This window comes from Diabrotica undecimpunctata, chromosome 1 (assembly GCF_040954645.1).
Source record: "Diabrotica undecimpunctata isolate CICGRU chromosome 1, icDiaUnde3, whole genome shotgun sequence".
Classification (NCBI taxonomy): Eukaryota; Metazoa; Arthropoda; class Insecta; order Coleoptera; family Chrysomelidae; genus Diabrotica; species Diabrotica undecimpunctata.
Genome location: NC_092803.1, coordinates 100,021,794 through 100,040,652, shown reverse-complemented (window position 1 = coordinate 100,040,652; position 18,859 = coordinate 100,021,794). Strand labels below are relative to the sequence as shown.

The window sequence follows — 18,859 nt, the reverse complement described above, 5'->3', positions numbered from 1 at the left end:
TAACCTTCTCACCTTTTTTGAAAGTAATTGGTCTTCTTTTCCTATTTTGGTCTTACCTCTGGATATATTTTTCGTTTGCTCTCCGCAATCTTTTCTGCACATGTTCCATTATCTGCGTGTATTCCTTTTGTTCTCTATCTTCCCATGGTCTTAGTGGCATTATACCGTTCATTATATATTCTGGGGTCTCTTTCGTTACGGTGCTCGGGATGGTATTTAGATACGTTTCTACTTCGGCGACTTTTCTATCCCATCGTCGATGTTGACCCTCTGTTGTAATCCGTAGAAACTTCGTCACTTCCTGTATAAACCGTTCCGAAGGATTACTCTGTGGATGTCTGATGCTAACAAAATTTGTCTCTATTCTCCGTTCTCGAAGTTGTCCCTTGAAACGATCATTTCTAAAATATGTTGCATTGTCTAGAAGAATCCTTCTTGGTGTTCCTACGGTGGCTATAAAATTGTCGATTTTTCTCATTATTTCTTCCCCTTTCGTGGTACGGCAACTGTATAATTTTACATATTTGGAAAACACATCTACCATGACTAAAACATGTTTATTCCTCTTCGTCGTCATAATTAGATCGCTTAACATATCTATTGCTACAATATCTAATTTGTTGCGGGATATAATATTTTTTGTAACGTTTTCATTTTTGAAATTTCAAATTTTATATTTTTGACAGATCTGGCACTTTTGTGTAATTTCTTTTGCGATGCGGTAATCTTGTCGGCAAATATAATTTTCTCGAAAAACCAGCCAGACTTTTCTGCTACCGATATGTCCATTGTCTTCGTGTAAATTTTTTACAATCTTCTCTGCCAATGTTTGTGTCACCAAATATAGTTCCCTTTCGTCTATTCTCTTGAAATATATGTCGTTTTCTATTTCCGCTCTTCTTTTTTCTCTTTCCTCCAATTCTCCTTGGTCTCTTCTTATTTCATTTAATGAGAATACACCTTCTTCTTGTGTCAAGATATTTAGTCCCACATATAACGTAATTGCTTCCTTTTTTCCTGTGTCTTCATCCCGTGTTAGCGCGTCGGCTATGATATTGTCTTTTCCTTTGATATACCGGAATTCAAAATCGTACTCCTGTAGTAATAGAATGCCTCTATGTATCCGATTATTCACCAATCGGTTCTTCATGATGTGAACCAAAGCGGCATGATCCGTCTCGATTGTGAATTTAGCTCCCAATAAGTAATATCTTAATTTGTTTACACAAAATAGCACACTGGCAAATTCCAATTCTGTCACACTATATTTTCTTTCGTGAGTTTTGGTCACCCGAGATATAAAACATATTGGCACTTCTTGGTCGTTTTGTATCTGTGACAAAACTCCTGTAAACTTTTGTATTGACGCATCAGTTCGGAGTATGAATGGTAGATTATAATTGGGGTGGTATATTTTTGTTCCTTTTGCAAATTCTTGTTTTAATATTTGAAAAGCCTTCTCCTGTTCTTCTTTCCAATTCCATTTTATCCCTTTCTTCAGCAATTTTATCAGAGGAATTTCCTTTTGGCTTAAATCGGGAATTAGTTTTTTAAAATAATTGATCGTGCCAAGAAAACCTCTCAATGTTTTCAAATTCGTTGGTCTTGGATATTCATCAATGAGCTTGACTCGGTCTTCGGCTAAGCTAACTGTTGTAGTGTCCAATTGAAAACCTAGATAAATTACTTCCTTTTGGAAAAATTGACATTTTTCGATGTTTAATTTTAATCCCGCTCTGTCCAATTCTTCTAGAATTATCTTTATATGTTTCATATGGCTCTGTATATCTCGTGAAAAAATCAACAGATCATCGATGTAATGGACTATGAAATCTTCGTATCGATTTAAAATAGAATGTAGAGCCCGTACCAATGCTGCACAAGCGCTTTGTAAACCAAAAGGCACTACCTTGAACCTGTATACAATACCATCAATTGAGAACGCGGTATAGTTTCTACATTTTTCAGCTAAAGGTATTAACCAAAAACTATGCTTTAAATCAATTTTAGAGAATATGTGTGATCCTGTAATTCTTCCAAATATGGCCTCGATGTTTAGAGGTGATTCATATTGTGATATCGTGTGCTGGTTAATATTTCTGGCAACTAAACATAGTCTTAATTCTCCACTGCTTTTTTTTACTATTACAATTGGATTAATATACGGTGAATCACATCGTTCAATTATTTGATCTTCCAACATTTTATTAATTTCTTCTTTCACCTGTTGTCGATATTTATATGGGATCGGGTAAGTCTTCGATCGAAAGTTTCCCAAGTTTTTCACCTCAAAAGAATGTTCGTACTTTTTTTCCACTCTGTTTTCCTCATTTATTAAAGTTTCGTGATCTTTTAACATCAGACGCACCTCATTTTCTTTTTCTTCTCCACATATCAATTTTCTTTCTTTTTCCTCAGATTCTTGACACATATTTATCGCACATTTTTCCTCCTCTTTTTCATCAGTCTCTTCCTTAAATACCACTGTTGCAATCATATCCTTTTCATTTTCCTTTGTTGACACTATTTCTTCTTCTTCTTCGGGGCTCATCCCTTCTTTGAAGGAATCTCCGGTATTGACTTCCTTTATCCTTTTCTTAAGTTTTCTTCCTTTTCTTCTTTGTCCTTGCTTTGTTGCCAAATTCATTTCCACTGTTTGTTCTTTATCCGAATTATCAATTTTCTTTTTCCCATGTTCGTTTTCCTGTTCTCCTTCTTTTTCTTCTGTTAGTTTTATCGTATTATTTTTGAAATCTATGACTACATGTTTTTCTGCCAGTTTGTCCACTCCTACAATCATGTCATGCGACATGTTTGGCATTATTACACATTGTAGTGCATACAATTTCTCATCCAATCGTACCCTCACTAGTATTCCTTCATTTATCGTTGCCAATGTCCGTTTATTTGCACCCACCAAATTTACCCTTGGTATTTTGTAAATTAAATTTGTCAAACTCACTTCTTCTATTAATTTTCTGTTTACCAATGTTATTTCTGAACCGGTGTCTATCAAAATTTTGATTGTTCTATTTTTTATGAAACCATCTACAAATTTTAAATTAACTCCTCTTCTTTCCTCATTATTTCCTGCTAATTTAATGAATTCCTTCGGGTCACAGAAAATTCCTGCCTGGTTTTTTGGTTTTAGTGGGTGCTTTCGTGAAAAACCGTCTGTTGTTCTTCCGTATTTCTTCTTTCATCGCTGTGTCTTTCATTCTCATTTTCCTCTATTTGTGTATAATTTACCTCTCTTCTGTTTTCTTTTGGTCTGTCATATCCGTTCCGGTTTCCACGATATTCCTGTTCATTTCGTCTATTGTAATTTCTATTTTCGGGATATGCGCGTGTGTTATTTCTGTTGTGATTTTCTCGATATCTGTCCTCATTCCATAGCCGATTTCTGAAATCATCATTTCCTCTTCTGTTTTCCCTATTTTCGTTTTCCCTCTTGGGAATAAATTCTCGTCTAGTGTAATCCCTCCTAAAATTTTGTCCTCTCTCTCTGTATTCCTGAGTTTCTCGGTGTCTGTAATTTTCTTGTGACCTTCTTGCACTTTTTTCCTGTATCCGTGATGCCCTTATTTGTAGGAATTGGCATAAACTATCGATGTCTTGGTAGTTTTGTAGATTGATTTGATCTTCAATTGTGTCTTCAAAGTGTCTTGCAATCAACTCTACTAATTGCTGGGATGAATAATTGTATTGCAGATGTTTTGCGTTATTGTACATTTACAATGCGTATGTTTTTTCTAATATACCCATCCTCTCATGGTATTTCCCATTTTGCAATTCCTTGTTTATCTGTAATTGCTCTGTCTTTCCCCAGAAAAAACTCAGAAATTTATTTTCAAATTCTTGCCAATTTTCAAATTCCTCCACTTTGCTGTCGAACCATAGACACGCCTCATCTTTGAGATGATTTCTGATCATTTCCTTAGCTGTCTCAAAGTTTCCCATGTATTGTATCTTCTTCTTTAGATTATTCATGAACGGTACGGGGTGAAGTTTTCTTACATCCCCGCCAAACTGTAGTTTTACCTCGCTTGTTCCATGGACGATAACTTCTTTTCTCTCTGCTCCTCTTAGTTTAATTTCTGCAATATGTTCTTCATTTTGCTTTAATCTCCTTTCTACTTCTTTCCTGTCTTCTTGTAGCGCCATTTCAAATTTTTCTTCTAACTGATCTAATTCCTTTTTCTGGCCAATCTTGATTTCCTTCATCTTATTTTCTACTTTCTTTTCTTGTTCTCCCATTTTATTTTTAATTTCATTAATCTCTTCTATTTGTTGTATCAGTTCTTTCTTTATCCCCTCAACACATCCTTTAATTTCCTGTTCATAGTTTTCCAAACGCTGCTCTATATTGCTCATTGTTTGTTTTGTTTCTTGTTGATTTCTATCCATTTTTTGTGACGATTCTTGTATTTGTTGTGTCTGTATTTGCATCATAGCTAATAATTTTTCTAACATCCCTGTTTCTTTTCTTTCCTCCATTATTGTAGCATTTCCTTCATTATCCGATCCTTCATCTATAATTGTTTCCTTTTCTATCTTATCTTCTTTCCTTTCTTGCGTTTTGCTTAGACTCCTTGTGGTCGACATGTTGAAATATGAAGCTTTGAAATTTGTGCAATAATATTCCCGCCAAATATGAAATTCGAGTAATGTTGCAAAGACGAAAACTTTTCCTCTTATCCCAAATGCAATAAATTCATATAAATGCAATAAAATTTTAAAACTTTTGTCAGTTGTAAAAATCAATCAAATATCATAAATTATATCATGTAAAAATTTGTACCTAGAGAAATTTGAAATGTAATGTAATAAAAGCAAATATTATAAACTTTAACCATCGGCAAATAAATTTTTAATCAATCTGCTTTCTTTCTCTATCAGTTTAAATTTTAACTACAATAGAAATAATAGAAATACTTTCTACGCCTTACAAGTTGGGGGCCATTTGTTATGATTGTTTATTTTGACTTTAATCTTAGTTTATTGAGCCAATAAAAAAGAATTATAACTTATTTGTTATCAAAAGTAAAATAATCCTTATATTACCTGTGTTCGATGGATTCAAAAGATTTTCTAATTGTCTTTTATCGGGGTAGAGAAGAAAGGATAAGAATACAAATATATTATATTACAAAGATTTACGTTTCTTTATTTTATATGAACGAATAAAACAATTATTAAATTCTCTCTTTATCTTATCAATCAGCATACAGGAAAATAAATCAAATTTTTATAATAATAAGATTATAAAGCTACATACATTTATATTACGTGAAAACCAATTTTACTTAAAATTTTCTTTACTTGAAACAAGAAACAACAAAAATTTAAACTTTTGATTAGCCTAACAAAACCTCAGTTCTTAAATTTGAATGCTAATGACCATGATGTCAAACCGATCGTTCACAGATATAAAATTCAATTGTACAAACACTTAAAGCTTATTTTCTTCTTGAGTTGTATGTTGGAACATACCCAGAAAAGTCCAGTCTCCTCAACGATGTGATCTCTCCTCTTTGGCACCTCGGCTCCTTCTTAACATCTCTGCAAACCTCCTGCAGACTACACAAAAAACACCTGATTCACTTCTCCAAACTTAGCTACTTATTTATGACACCAGGACCTCCTTTTGTCAACTTGATGTCGTAAGAATACTTTCACATATACTTTATAAAATGCCCACGGTAGATACAAGGACCTCTTTTAATCTACTTTTTATCTCCTTCTGCAAACTATTCACTTCTTTTCGTTACGCCGGTATCCAAACTCACGAACCACACCCTATCTTGAGACAAACGACTGTTTCCTTTCGATGACCAAAATATAACTAACTCCTCCGGTCTCCTAATCGGCTCACAAATTCCCATTTAAAAACGACCGTCCAATCAACAGCTCAAATTGTGTTTACCATGATTTTGGAAAAGCCTAATTTCGGTTTCAGAGAAAAACTAAATAGCTTACTTTAAAATTGGTTTTGTTGTAGCGTGCAAATCCGCTACTTTTTAGAATCAATTTTCAAATACCCACATTGCATTAGAGGTCCTCTCATTTAGCCGTGTTTATTTTCATTTTAGAAAATATTTGTTAGTTGGTCCATCTACATTTTGTGTCCGCCCGGTATAATACATTTTCAATTTTATAATGCACATAGTGAGACCCGATTCGGATTTCAAAAGGTATTTCCATTATCCCGAATAGTATTTATTGAGAAAATACTATTGCCATTTTCATTTTGAATCCCTACATTATTTCACGTAAAATAGTCATTCTTATACGATATTTTATTCCGAAGCAAAATTATTTATCAAGTCGTTAATTTTTTGTAATTTTAAAACATTCAAGTTTGGTAGTCTCAATAGAAATTTCTGCTTCCTTATCAGCTAATACTGACCTTCAGGTAATTTCTTTTGCTGTTATAAATACCACGCTGGTCCCATTGAGGGTCATTTTCTATCGATTCCAGTCGCCAAGTAGGTCTAACGAAAATAAGTTCCTAGTTGGCACCCAGGAGAAGGGCGTGGCCCTGATATTAAGATGTTTCGTTCCCAGAAATAATACATAGTAGCGGTTGCCCAAAAATAAAGGAAATATGTAATAGGTACCAGTTCCCAGAAATAAAGGAAATATAATATAATATGTAATAGCAGTTCTCCAGATGGATCCATCCTTTTAAAAAAAACCCAGCAGTTTCACAAACAACAGTTCCAGAGACAACAAATGAAAACTACCAACTGAAGCCTCACGAAGAAGATCTTGAGCTGGAAGTAACCCAGGACAGCACCGGAAGAAGCCCGCAGACCACAAGCTAAGTTTTTTTTTAATAGAATTTTGTACTTGCCTGTCAACAAGGACAGATTATTTTGTATACAGTAACTTCAATGAATACTAAAATGTAGATCCTTATTGTTACTAATAAAATGAGAGAATAAAGCATTTATACCGAAGTTCATTTCTTTTACTGATAGTGTACCGTATGCATAGGGAATGCAGAGGAGTGGAATAAAAGGACCCACAAAAGTCTCATGCTCGCCGCGTTGATGTTGGCGATGTTATCTTGAATTTGTTTCTTGGTCAGTGTTGGCATTATGAAATAAGTTCAATATTTCATCATCAACAGGAACACGACATTGTCAATACACAATTTATACATATTTCAAAAGATTAGAATATGGTCATTTAATACTCGTCTATACAAACAATGAAAAGATTAACTAAGACAGGTAAAATGTCTTCTAATTCTAAACAAAGGTTTTTTTGATAATTTTGTTTGAAACGGAAAAAGGTCGTTTGCCAAACAAATTTCTACTCTTATCTACACTAAATCTTATCTTAAATTACTATATACATTTTTGTTTATAATGATATCTTAAAATTTTATTCCGATGGATATTTTTATTTATTTTTCCTTGGTTGGTAAAGAAAAAGTATGACAATATATATATATATATATATATATATATATATATATATATATATATATATATATATATATATATATATATATATATATATATATATATATATATATATATATATATATATATATATATATATATATATATATATATATATATATATATAGTAAACTCTTAAATATTGGAGAAATCTTGCAGATTTTCCCAATATTTAAGAGTTTACTATTTAACTTATCTGCAAGGATTAAATTTATTTTCTTATATATATATATATATATATATATATATATATATATATATATATATATGTATATATATATATATATATATATATAAAACTTTCCACCAAGTTTTTGTTTATATTGGTTCAACAAAAACCAAATAACTCTCGGACACGTCAATTTTCATTTTTGGATGGACGTAGCTTTTTTAAAAGGTTTTTCCTATCACGTGGTTGACTGTCTAATTTTGCCCAATGTATTATGTGGAAATATAATAATTTTTATTATTTATTATGTCATTATGATTTTTGTTATCTGTATATCAAGATTAATTATAAAATATTATAATTCGTTTGATTTATTTTTAGTACAAACAAACCAACTATTACATTTAGATATTATGATCTTAATTTTCTTAACTCACTTTTAAAATATAAACATAATAGTATATTAAAGTATAAGTGGATATTGAGGTCTTTATAACACGCGCGATTTTTCGAGCATGACGGCGTGGTCGGAGTGCTAGAAATAGAGTAAGTGTTTTAAAGACCAGATATCCACGAATACTTTATGCTATTTTTTTATTGGTACACTTTGAAATCATGTATTATTACTACAAAAAATTGAAATAAGAGCTAATAATGTAAAATGGTTAAATTTGTGATGTAAATCAGTATACCTTTCGTTATTATTTAAATGAGAAAAACAAAAATTAATTTGCAATCTGTCACATCAGATTAATTGTTATTACTAGTTGTATATTGCTTAAAAGAAGAATGAAAAGAATGTTTTAAACATTATTGGGAGTGCCATTAATGGAAGTACACCCCATTGGCTTCCGAGAATGTCGGTAGTATTAATTTGAACAGCATTTCCTCTGCTATATAAATCTGCAGTATAAATATTTCAAACAATGTACCTACACAATCATATTCAGTTAAAAGATTTTTAGATTTCCAAATATTTAAATAAAACTTTTGAAATATTTTTTAGTAATATTTTATTCATATTTTATTTATTTGACGTTACAAGTTATGTACTCCTGTCAGGTCAGATAAATATTTAAAACTGTTGATGTTGCCATGGTAACTTTAAAACATGAGCGTTTTTGAAAGTTGAATTTAAACACACTACGGCGTACTTTAAATAAGCAAAATTTTGCACCAATAAAAAAAATATATTTTGAAATCTCATCATTAATAGATACATTGTGCTTTGCTTTGTAGTCTTTGTATTTTTATATCTTGCATCATATTTATGATATAACATTTTTTTATACAATGATATTTTTAAAATTAAATTCAATTTGTGCTTTTTATAAACCCCTGCTTTTTCAAAGCTATAAACGTTTAAGTAGCATTTTTTTATTCAATTGCTACAGAAATGTTAAAATTTTAACTTTACGAAGTCATTTTTAAATGTACATGTTTTGTTTTAGGAACGTTTACTGCTTTCAGTTTTGCCACGTCACGTTGCAATGGAAATGAAAGCTGATATCGCCGGACAACCAAAACAGGAACAGTTTCATAAAATTTACATACAAAAGCACGAAAACGTCAGGTAAGCAGAGCTAATTAACGATTTTATCATTCGGAATATATAGGACAGTCCATCTGAGTTTATTTCTCGTATACACAATAATCCAATTTATTGGCAAAAGATGCTTGTTTCGAGAAATAATGAACTGATATGACAGAATCTATTTTTTTTCTGTTCACTTTGTTACCATTAAATTTAACGAAAAAACATTTTTTAATCATGATTATCTGCTTAAAAAAATATTAGCTCTTTGTGATAATTAACGATATATAGACTGGTCTACCAAAGTTATGTCTGTTACCTGTACCAATTTATTACTTTTAATTCTTGTACAAATTTATTACTTTTAATATTTTTTATTGTCCACAAGTCGAGATAAAAAATCATTAAAATTTTGGTACATTGTGAATTTTTTATTTCAGTATCAAATTAAGTGTTTATTAATGACATAAACTTAGACAACAATAAAGCTTACTTATCGACGTTGCAGAGAGCAGCGAAAAACTGCCCGACCAGTTAAACATCTTACAAAAAACAAATTGGGATAACAGGTCTGCAAATACCTCAATTTAATATCTGTTATCACAAAGCGGAAAACACAAACTATTTTCACTTAATAATACTCAACAACTTGCAATCCACACAAGTGTGGATATATATATATATATATATATATATATATATATATATATATATATATATATATATTTATATATATATATATATATATATATATATATATATATATATATATATATATATATATATATATATATATATATACATCCTACTATCATTTTCGCATCGATACATTATGCTTTTACCATCAATTTAGCATCGTCTTGCAAAGTAGCATCTGTATATCGACGCTACTTTACAAGACCTTAATAACTGTTTTCCCGTACTTGTTACAAGAATTTTAACCATCTCATTGATTAGCGTCTTGATACCGTGTTGGTATTTTAAAATATCCGCTTTCTCTTTTTATCCCTTACTGAGTTATATAAGTTTATTCCAGAAAATGTTTCAGTCTGAAATGATGGTACAGTGAAAATATTATATATATTTAGTTCAGGGTTTTACCGTTTACTCGCTGCCATTATATACATGAAAATGTATATCCCACTTTCATTATCAATCATTTTAGCATCAGAAATTTGGCATCGTTGTTGAATATAATATTACCCACGACGAAATAGTAAATTTAAGAATATATATATATTTTTTTCATCTACAAATCATTCTGGCATCATGTTTGGTTAAAAGTAACGGGTTATGATATATTGCAACTACCTATTGTATCTTCGCTCCAATTCGTCCAGTCGCGACGTACAGCACCTCAAATGATAGGATTTAACCAATAAAATACAATAAGACAGAAAAATCAAATATAGCAGCATGTCAAAAAGGCCTTAATTATATATCTTCGTTTCTATAAGTCCAATCGTGACGTACAGTATCTCAAATGACAGGATTTAACCAACTAAAAACAATGAAATAAAAAAATTAAATACAGCAACATGTCCAAAGGGCCGTAGTCACGTATCTTCGGTCCTATTAGTCCAATCGTGACGTATAGTACCTCTAATGATAGGATTTAACATAAATAATACAATGGGATAGAAAAATCAAATGCAGAACAATGTCAAAAGGGCCTTAGTTGTGTATCTTTAGTTCTATTAGTCCAATCATGACGTGCAGTACCTCAAATGAAAGGATTTGACAAATAAAATACAATGAGGTATAAAAATTTAATAGAGTAGCATGTCAAAATGGCCTTAGTTATGTATCTTCGGTCCTATTAGTCCAATCGTGACGTAAGATATGATAGCACTTAACCAATAGAATACAATGACATAGAAATCAAATACAGCATCACGTCAAAAGGGCCTTAGTTACGTATCTTTGTTTTTAGTGGCCCAATCGTGACGTACAGTACCTCAAATGATAGGATTTAACCAATCGAATACAATAAGATAAAATACATCAGCTTGTCAAAAGGCCTTAGTTATGTATCTGCGGTCCTATTAGTCCAATCATGACGTTTCGTACCTTAAATGATAGAATTTAACTAATATAATACAATGAGATATAAAAATTAAATAGACTAGCTTGGCAAAAGGGCCTTCGTTATGTATCTTCGATCCTATTAGTCCAATCGTGACGTAAAGTACCTCAAATGGTACCATTTAACTAATAGAATACTACGACGTACAAATCAAATACATCAACACTAAAAGGACTATAGGTATATATCTTTGCTCCTATATATGTTATGTCAAAAGAGGCTTAGTTGCGTAAACGAATTAACGCACAGAAGTGTGTGGCATATTACGTGACAGGATTATTAGCGAATACCATACGATTACGTCATACATCTCTTTGCATACGTCCACTTTTAGTTAACTACTTAGTATGTATTCAGTACTTTGCTTTACGGTTGTTGAGGCAATAACTCTTAAACAGAAGAATGTTAAAAATCTTGAAAACTTTGAGATGTGGTGCTACCGCCGTATACTAAAAATAAGTTGGGTGGATAAAATTACAAATGAAGAGGTAATACGCAGAATAAATAACGATCCAGAAGTTATACTGAATATAAAAAAGAGAAAACTTGAATAGTTTGGCCACCTGATGAGAGGACAAAAGTACACATTCCTACAAAATATAATGCATCGAAAAATCCAAGGACGCAGAAATCCAGGCCGTAGAAGAATGTCCTGGATGAGAAATTTAAGAGAGTGGTTTGGCTGTACCACTAACGAATTATTCAAAACAGAAGTAATTAAAATTAGAATCGCCCTAATGATATCCAATCTCCGATAGCAGAGGCACTCAAAGAATAAGATATGATAAACTCAAAAAATCTCCAACGTTCACTGTTAGACATATGCCTCCCGTTCAGTACACACATTTACTGCTCCTTGACGCTGTGACGAGAATGAGATAGGATTTAACAAATAGAATGACAGAAAACTAAAAAAGACAATGTGTCAAACGTGGAATGCGTCGCAGAACGTGAAATATTAGCGTAAAATTATATGATGCCATAGACGGTTCTTTAATACCCAGCAAACTCGCTTTGTAAAGTTACATAGCAGGAATCTGTGCGAGAAAAAGTCGATCATTCGTTTTATAACCCAAAGGGGACCATAAAATATTCAACGTTAAAATTTGACATAATGTAACGGTATGACAAATCTTTTTTCTCCCGCATGTGCTTGCCTGTGTACCTATACAAGGGGAGTCGTGCATAACCTTTAAGTTGATCGTAATACATAACTGCAACAACAAGTATGTTGACGACTTGGGTTAGTATATACAGTGCATTCCGTACGTTTTTAAACATGGTTAGGAAATTGTTGACTGGAGGCTATTAAAGAAGTTCTTAAAATAATTGCGGGTCACCGCCTTTTCTGTAAATGGAGTGAATATTGTTATCGATTTAATTTTTTTCTTCAGTTGAATAATTCCTGCTGGTATTTGGTCCAAGCTTACTTCTTTTTCTCATTCAAACTGTTTCATAGCTAATTTTACTTCCTCTTTATAGTGCCCTGTTCACCTGTTTTGGTAATTTCGGACTATTTCATCTCTTATAACATAAAACAGGTGTTTCAGATATCTTTATCGCGTTTCCTTTTTTTTATGGATGAATATGCTGCCGTTTTCATCTCCTACTATTTCATATGGAGCTACAAGATTAACAATTCCAAATCAAGAAAAGACAAATAACACTCCGAATTATATTATACAACTAATAGTCGAAAAATAAAGAGCAAGAGGTAGATAATCAGACAATTAAGATGAGCGCTACATGATGTACGCAATGCCACATTTGAACACTACATTAGTACATTGTCGAAAGAAGATCATTCACTATGGATAGCAACAAAACACTTAAAGAGACCTGATCAATACAACCCACCAATTAAGAAAGATGACGTTAGTTGAGGGAGATCAGACCAGGAAAAAATGTCAACATTTTCAGAATACCAGATAATAATAATCAAGCAATAGAACACTGAAAACTTTTGTTTTTAACTGTACGCCCGTGAATGACTTATTATTTTTTAAATAACACTTAATATTGCACTTTTTTATTGTATTTTTTTCATCTTTCAAGATAATTCTTATAGGAATATATTTATTTATAACATACGGTCTTATGGGAACAAGAGTTGCAGTAAAAGATTTTTCTAAATATAGAATGTAAACCATATTTCCAATATATTTGTGAAAAAGAACCAGTTTATAATATTCCGGACGACGTAATAAAACCTTATTTTAGACTATTGGTTGATGAATTGAAATCATTGTTCAAGAAACGAATTATTCATGTGCAGATGTTTTACTATAAAAACATGTAAAACCAAAATCTCGAATTGCAACCAGTTACTCACGATGAAACTTAACCCCATTATTGATTTTACAAGTAATAAAATGGGTCGACAAAAGACCAGTTTTAATCCTTATATATATACAAGGATTTCCACAGTTTTCACTGTATTCCTTCGCTCAACCGTTTTCTCCAATTTTTCTTGTTTAGCCAGTCCCCTTCCTGTAGGTTTCTTCTACTCATTGCTTCGTCCACCTCATCTCTGAAAGATCTTCGGGGTCTGCCTCTCTTTCTTCTTCCTATCGGGCTCCACTCTGTTATTCTATTTATCCACCGATTTTTGTCTGCTCTTCTGACATGTCCGTACCATGTTAATCTCTTCTGTTCGATGTAGTCTATTATGTCGGAGTTCATTCCCATTCTTCTCTTAATCTCCATGTTATTTATTCTGTCTCTTCTTGTTACTCTGCAGCTTCTCCTTAGGAATTCCATCTCTGTTGCTCTTATTTTGTTTTTGGTTTTCTTATTTATTGTCCAATTTTCACACCCATAAGTGAGGATACTTCTTGTCATGGTATTATATATTTTTTTCTTTGTTTTCATGCTGATGTTCTTATCCCATAGTACCGGGTTCAATTTTCGTATGCAGTCTCTTGTTTGTCCTAGTCTATTTTTTATCTCTTCCTCCGTTGTTCCTTTGTTTGATATTATGAAACCTAAATACTTATACTTGTCTGTTCCTTTGATTTGTTTACCTTCGTCTATTTCCAGCTGTTTTATTTCTGTATTCTCCGTTGTTAGGTATTCACTTTTCTTTAGGTTTATTTCCATCCCATTCTTTGTATATTCCTGCTCCAGTTTTCTCATCATAAAACTGAGGTCATCCTCGTCTTGTGCGATCACTATTTGGTCGTCGGCAAAACTTAGCGTATATAGATATTCGTTCCTTACTGGTATACCCATTCCTTCGCACTTTCTTTTCCATGGTTTCAGGGTTTTTTCCAGGAATATTTTGAACAGGGTGGGGGATGTGGAGCAACCCTGTAGTAGTCCCTTTGTCGTCTTAAATGGCCTGCATATTCTATTGCCCGTTTTGATAGCTACTTCGTTATTCTTGTAGAGTGCTTTTACCGCGTTTATTAATCTTCGTGGAACTTCGATGTCTTCCATTGCTTCCCATAGCTTGGTTCTAGGTATTGAGTCATATGCCTTCTTAAGATCAACAAAAGCCAGATGGACGGATCTATTTTTGGCCATTTGGCCATCTATTTTAATCCTTACAACATTTAAACATAATAGTTATATCTTGGTTTAATCAGATGAAAAGAAAAATTATACACAAGTACTAAAACCACAAACTATTCTCGATTATAACTTGGTGAAAAAGAGTGTTGATTTTAGTGATTAAGTGGCTTCTCACCAAAGCCCAATACGCAAAATTCTGAAGTGGTACCGGAAAGTGGCAGTGGAATTAATATTTAATACCGCATTTAATACCGCAGTAGTAAATTGCTTACTTACATATTGAGTTGTAAGTTATGAACTATATCTGTATTTCTTATAAACTCAATGTCATTTGTTATATTTTAGAGAACTGATGAAGCTTTAGAAATATAAAGCGAAACGTCTTCAATAAACTTATGAAGTAGTTGACTTCTTTTTTTATTTGCCAACCTGAATGACCGATTAAACCTCTGAATTCACTAGTTGAATACTTTAGAAATATATATATATATATATATATATATATATATATATATATATATATATATATACATGCCGCTCACCATTAAATCAATCCAGACTTATAGAATTGGAAAGAGAAACAGAAAACATAAAATGGAACATCATAGGAATCAGTGAAGTCAGACATAAAAATAAACAGCTATTAGAATTACCGTCAGGAAACACATTCTGCTACCGAGGCACATCAATGGCAGAACAGGCGGTATTGGATTCCTAATCAACAAGAAATGGAATCGAGGAATAGTAAAAATAATTAGTATCTAGGATATAGTAGCTACCTTAGCCCTACAACTATCAAAGAGATACAATATATAAATTATACAAATATACGCCTCAACGATTACTCACACAGATGAAGAAATGGAGGAACTCTGTAGTAACATAAATGGAGCACTAAATGATAATAAAAGTCACTTAATTGGCGACTTAAATGCCAAAGTGGAAAAGAGCAACGACAAAGAACAAGTCGTAGGAAAGTATGGAATTGGTGATATAAATGAGAAGGGAGAAAGACTGATTCAGTTTGCATACTACCAAAACATGCCAATTGCGAATAAATTCTTTAAGAAAAAAATATTAAATTAGCACCAAATAGAATCACTAAGAAAGAAATTGACTTCAAACTAACCAACAATATTGCTACAATAAAAGATGTCAGTGTAATAAATAAATTTCAAACAGGCAGCGATCATAGACTAATCAGAGCAAAAAGGGTTCTAGATCTGAAACTAGAAAGAATAAAATTAATCACAAAACCAAGAGTAACGGGTATAAATATTAACAATCTAAAGGGAAACTCAGATCAATATCAAAGGACAATTGATGAAAGATGACATGACCAAATAGATAGCTCTTAATTCATGGAAATCATGCTTGATAGTGCCAAAGAAATCAGAGGCCCGCAACAATAAAATAAACATAGTAAACTGTGTGATAAAACTAAAAAAATGCTAAAACACAAAAGGGAATGCTCTAGACTACATGTGACATTCCATTTGCATTCCATGCAAAAACTGTAACAAAAAATACATAGGCCACACAGAAAGGCATTAAAAAAATCGTATAATTTCACATAAAAGCGACTGCCGATTGCATCATGACCGTTGCGCATTAGCGCTTCATGTAGTAAATGAAGGACACCAGATGGACATCTAGAGTCAGTAGAGGTTCTAGAAAGGGAAACCAATTACAAAAAACGTCTTTTCCTAGAAATGGCTTGTATAGCACAAACAGAGAACAACATAAATAAAAAACAGACATCCACCACCTCAGTGAAATCTACTCCTTTCTTTTAACAGTAGACAAACAGCATATGAAATTTAATAATTCAACAGATTCCTTTTTAGAATAAGATTATTACATTACCATATTAATTACATAGTTTAACAATAGACTCTTAAGTAAAAAATCATATAACACATTCAATTACAATAATCAACTTTTCTTTTCAAAAAAATTTTCAATACGACATCATTCGATACTAGTCTTCAACCTTTACATAATAACTAGGTCTTGGAATTAACCAAGATCTAATTATCAAACTCTTTCAATTTCAATTTTTAAAAAGCTCCAACTTAAGATTCTAATCAAATACAGGTTCAGACACCTAATGAAGGTAAAGACCACTAAAATCTCCATTCTACTTTGACCATCAAGAAAAGAAGAAGATTTTAGAGGTTAGAGTTTTCAAACCTGCAAATCAACCACATTGTCGGCTTTACATGACATAAAGTTCAGGTTAACAATTAAATAAAAAAAGATGTAAAACTATCTAGAGAGGACTTTCTGTTCAATATTCTTCTTTTTCATGTGCCTTGTCCGTTCCGAACGTTGGCAATCAACATGGCTATTCTGACTTTGTTTGCGGCAGATCTGAATAGTTCAGCAGATGACAATCCGAACCATTGCCGCAAGTTTTGGAGCCACGAGTGTCTTCTCCTCTCTGGACCCCTTCTGCTGTCTATTTTCCCTTGGACGATCAGTTGTAGTACTCTATATTTATTATGTCTCATAACGTGACCCAAGTATTCCAACTTTCTTTTCTTTATACTTATTCCTACCTCTCTCTCTCTTTACCTATCCGGCGTAGTACCTCTTCGTTGGTCACGTGCTCAGTCCAGGATATACGTAATATACGTCGGTAAGCCCACATTTCAAAGGCCTCTACTTTTTTCATCAATGTTGCGGTCATTGTCCACGCCTCCATTCCATATAACAAAACCGGGAATACATAACGTTTCAGAAGTCGAATTTTGAGAGGTAGGGTGAGGCTTTTAGAGGTGAAAATTTGCTTCATGCTAGTGAACGATGCTCTTGCCTTTTCTAATCTTATACGTATTTCCTTCGCTTGATCCCAATTTGAGTTAACTGTTGTTCCCAAGTAGATGTACGAATCCACGTGTTCAATTCTTTCATCGCCCAATATCAGTTGCTGTGGTGGTTGTTGGGTTTTGCTTACTAACATCCATTTGGTTTTTGTGATATTTAGTCTGAGTCCGTATTGTGCACTTGTTTTTTGTATCTTACTCATTAGGCAACTCAGTTCCTCCATGCTACTTGCTAGAATCACAGTGTCATAAGCATACCTTATGTTATTAATTATTTGTCCATTTATCTTTATGCCTTCTGTGCTTTCCTCCAGCGCTGTCTTAAATACTTCTTCTGAGTATATATTAAAGAGAATAGGAGACAAGATACAGCCCTGTCGTACCCCTTTCTTGATCTCAATTTTATTGGTAAATGTAGATCCTACTTTCACTTTAGCTATTTGGCCCCAATAGAGACTCGCTATTGTTCGAATGTCTCTGTAGTCGACTCCGATCTTATGGAGAACTTCAATTATCTTTTCGTGCTTTACGTTATCGAATGCTTTTGCGTAGTCTATAAAGCATATGTACACGTCTTTGTTCATATCTCTGCAGCGCTGGATAAGTACCTGTAGACTAAAAAGTGCTTCTCTTGTCCCAAGAGAATTTCGAAACCCAAACTGCGAATCTCCAATGTTATCCTCGCATTTTTTGCTTATTCTGTTGTAAATAACCTTGGTGTATGGCTTCGAAATGTGGTTAATTAGACTTATCATCCGATGTTGATCACAAGACTTTGCTTTTGGTTTTTTCGGTATGGCAACAAAAGTTGACTCTAGCCAGTCTTCAGGAAACTCCCCGCTGTTATAAATATTGTTAAAGAGTCTGACGAGTGAGTCTAGAAATAGACTGTTTGTTTCACACAGCATTTTCAATACTTCCCCGTATACGTTATCGTTGCCTGGTCTTTTGTTATTTTTAAGACCCTTTATAGCATTCTCCACTTCTGATTTTAGAATAGAAGGGCCAGTATCATCATTGCTCAGTGTATATCCACTAGGACGGTCATCATTAAACAGTTGTTCCACATAAGTTTCCCAGATTCTAACTATTTTGTCGGGGTCTAGTTGTAGATTTCCATTATCATCGCATAGCCCTTTCGATAAAATATTGTAGCTTTTCTTTGTTGTGAGTTCCTTTATCTTCTTATGCATATTGTAATAGTCGTATACCTTTTCGCACTGTTCGATTTCTTCGCATCTCTCCGAGAACCATTTC

The 18,859-nt window shown here is 32.7% G+C and overlaps 1 protein-coding gene across 3 annotated transcripts in view; it reads left to right on the top strand.

Moving 5' to 3' along the window:
- Positions 1 to 18,859, top strand: part of LOC140451697 (adenylate cyclase type 6) — a 3,083,308-nt gene that overhangs the window by 1,767,814 nt on the left and 1,296,635 nt on the right. For all 3 annotated transcript variants that reach the window (XM_072545540.1, XM_072545547.1, XM_072545553.1), the window contains one exon: positions 9,093 to 9,214. In XM_072545540.1, coding sequence (XP_072401641.1) covers positions 9,093 to 9,214 — 122 coding nt within the window. The remainder of the gene's footprint in view (positions 1 to 9,092; positions 9,215 to 18,859) is intronic.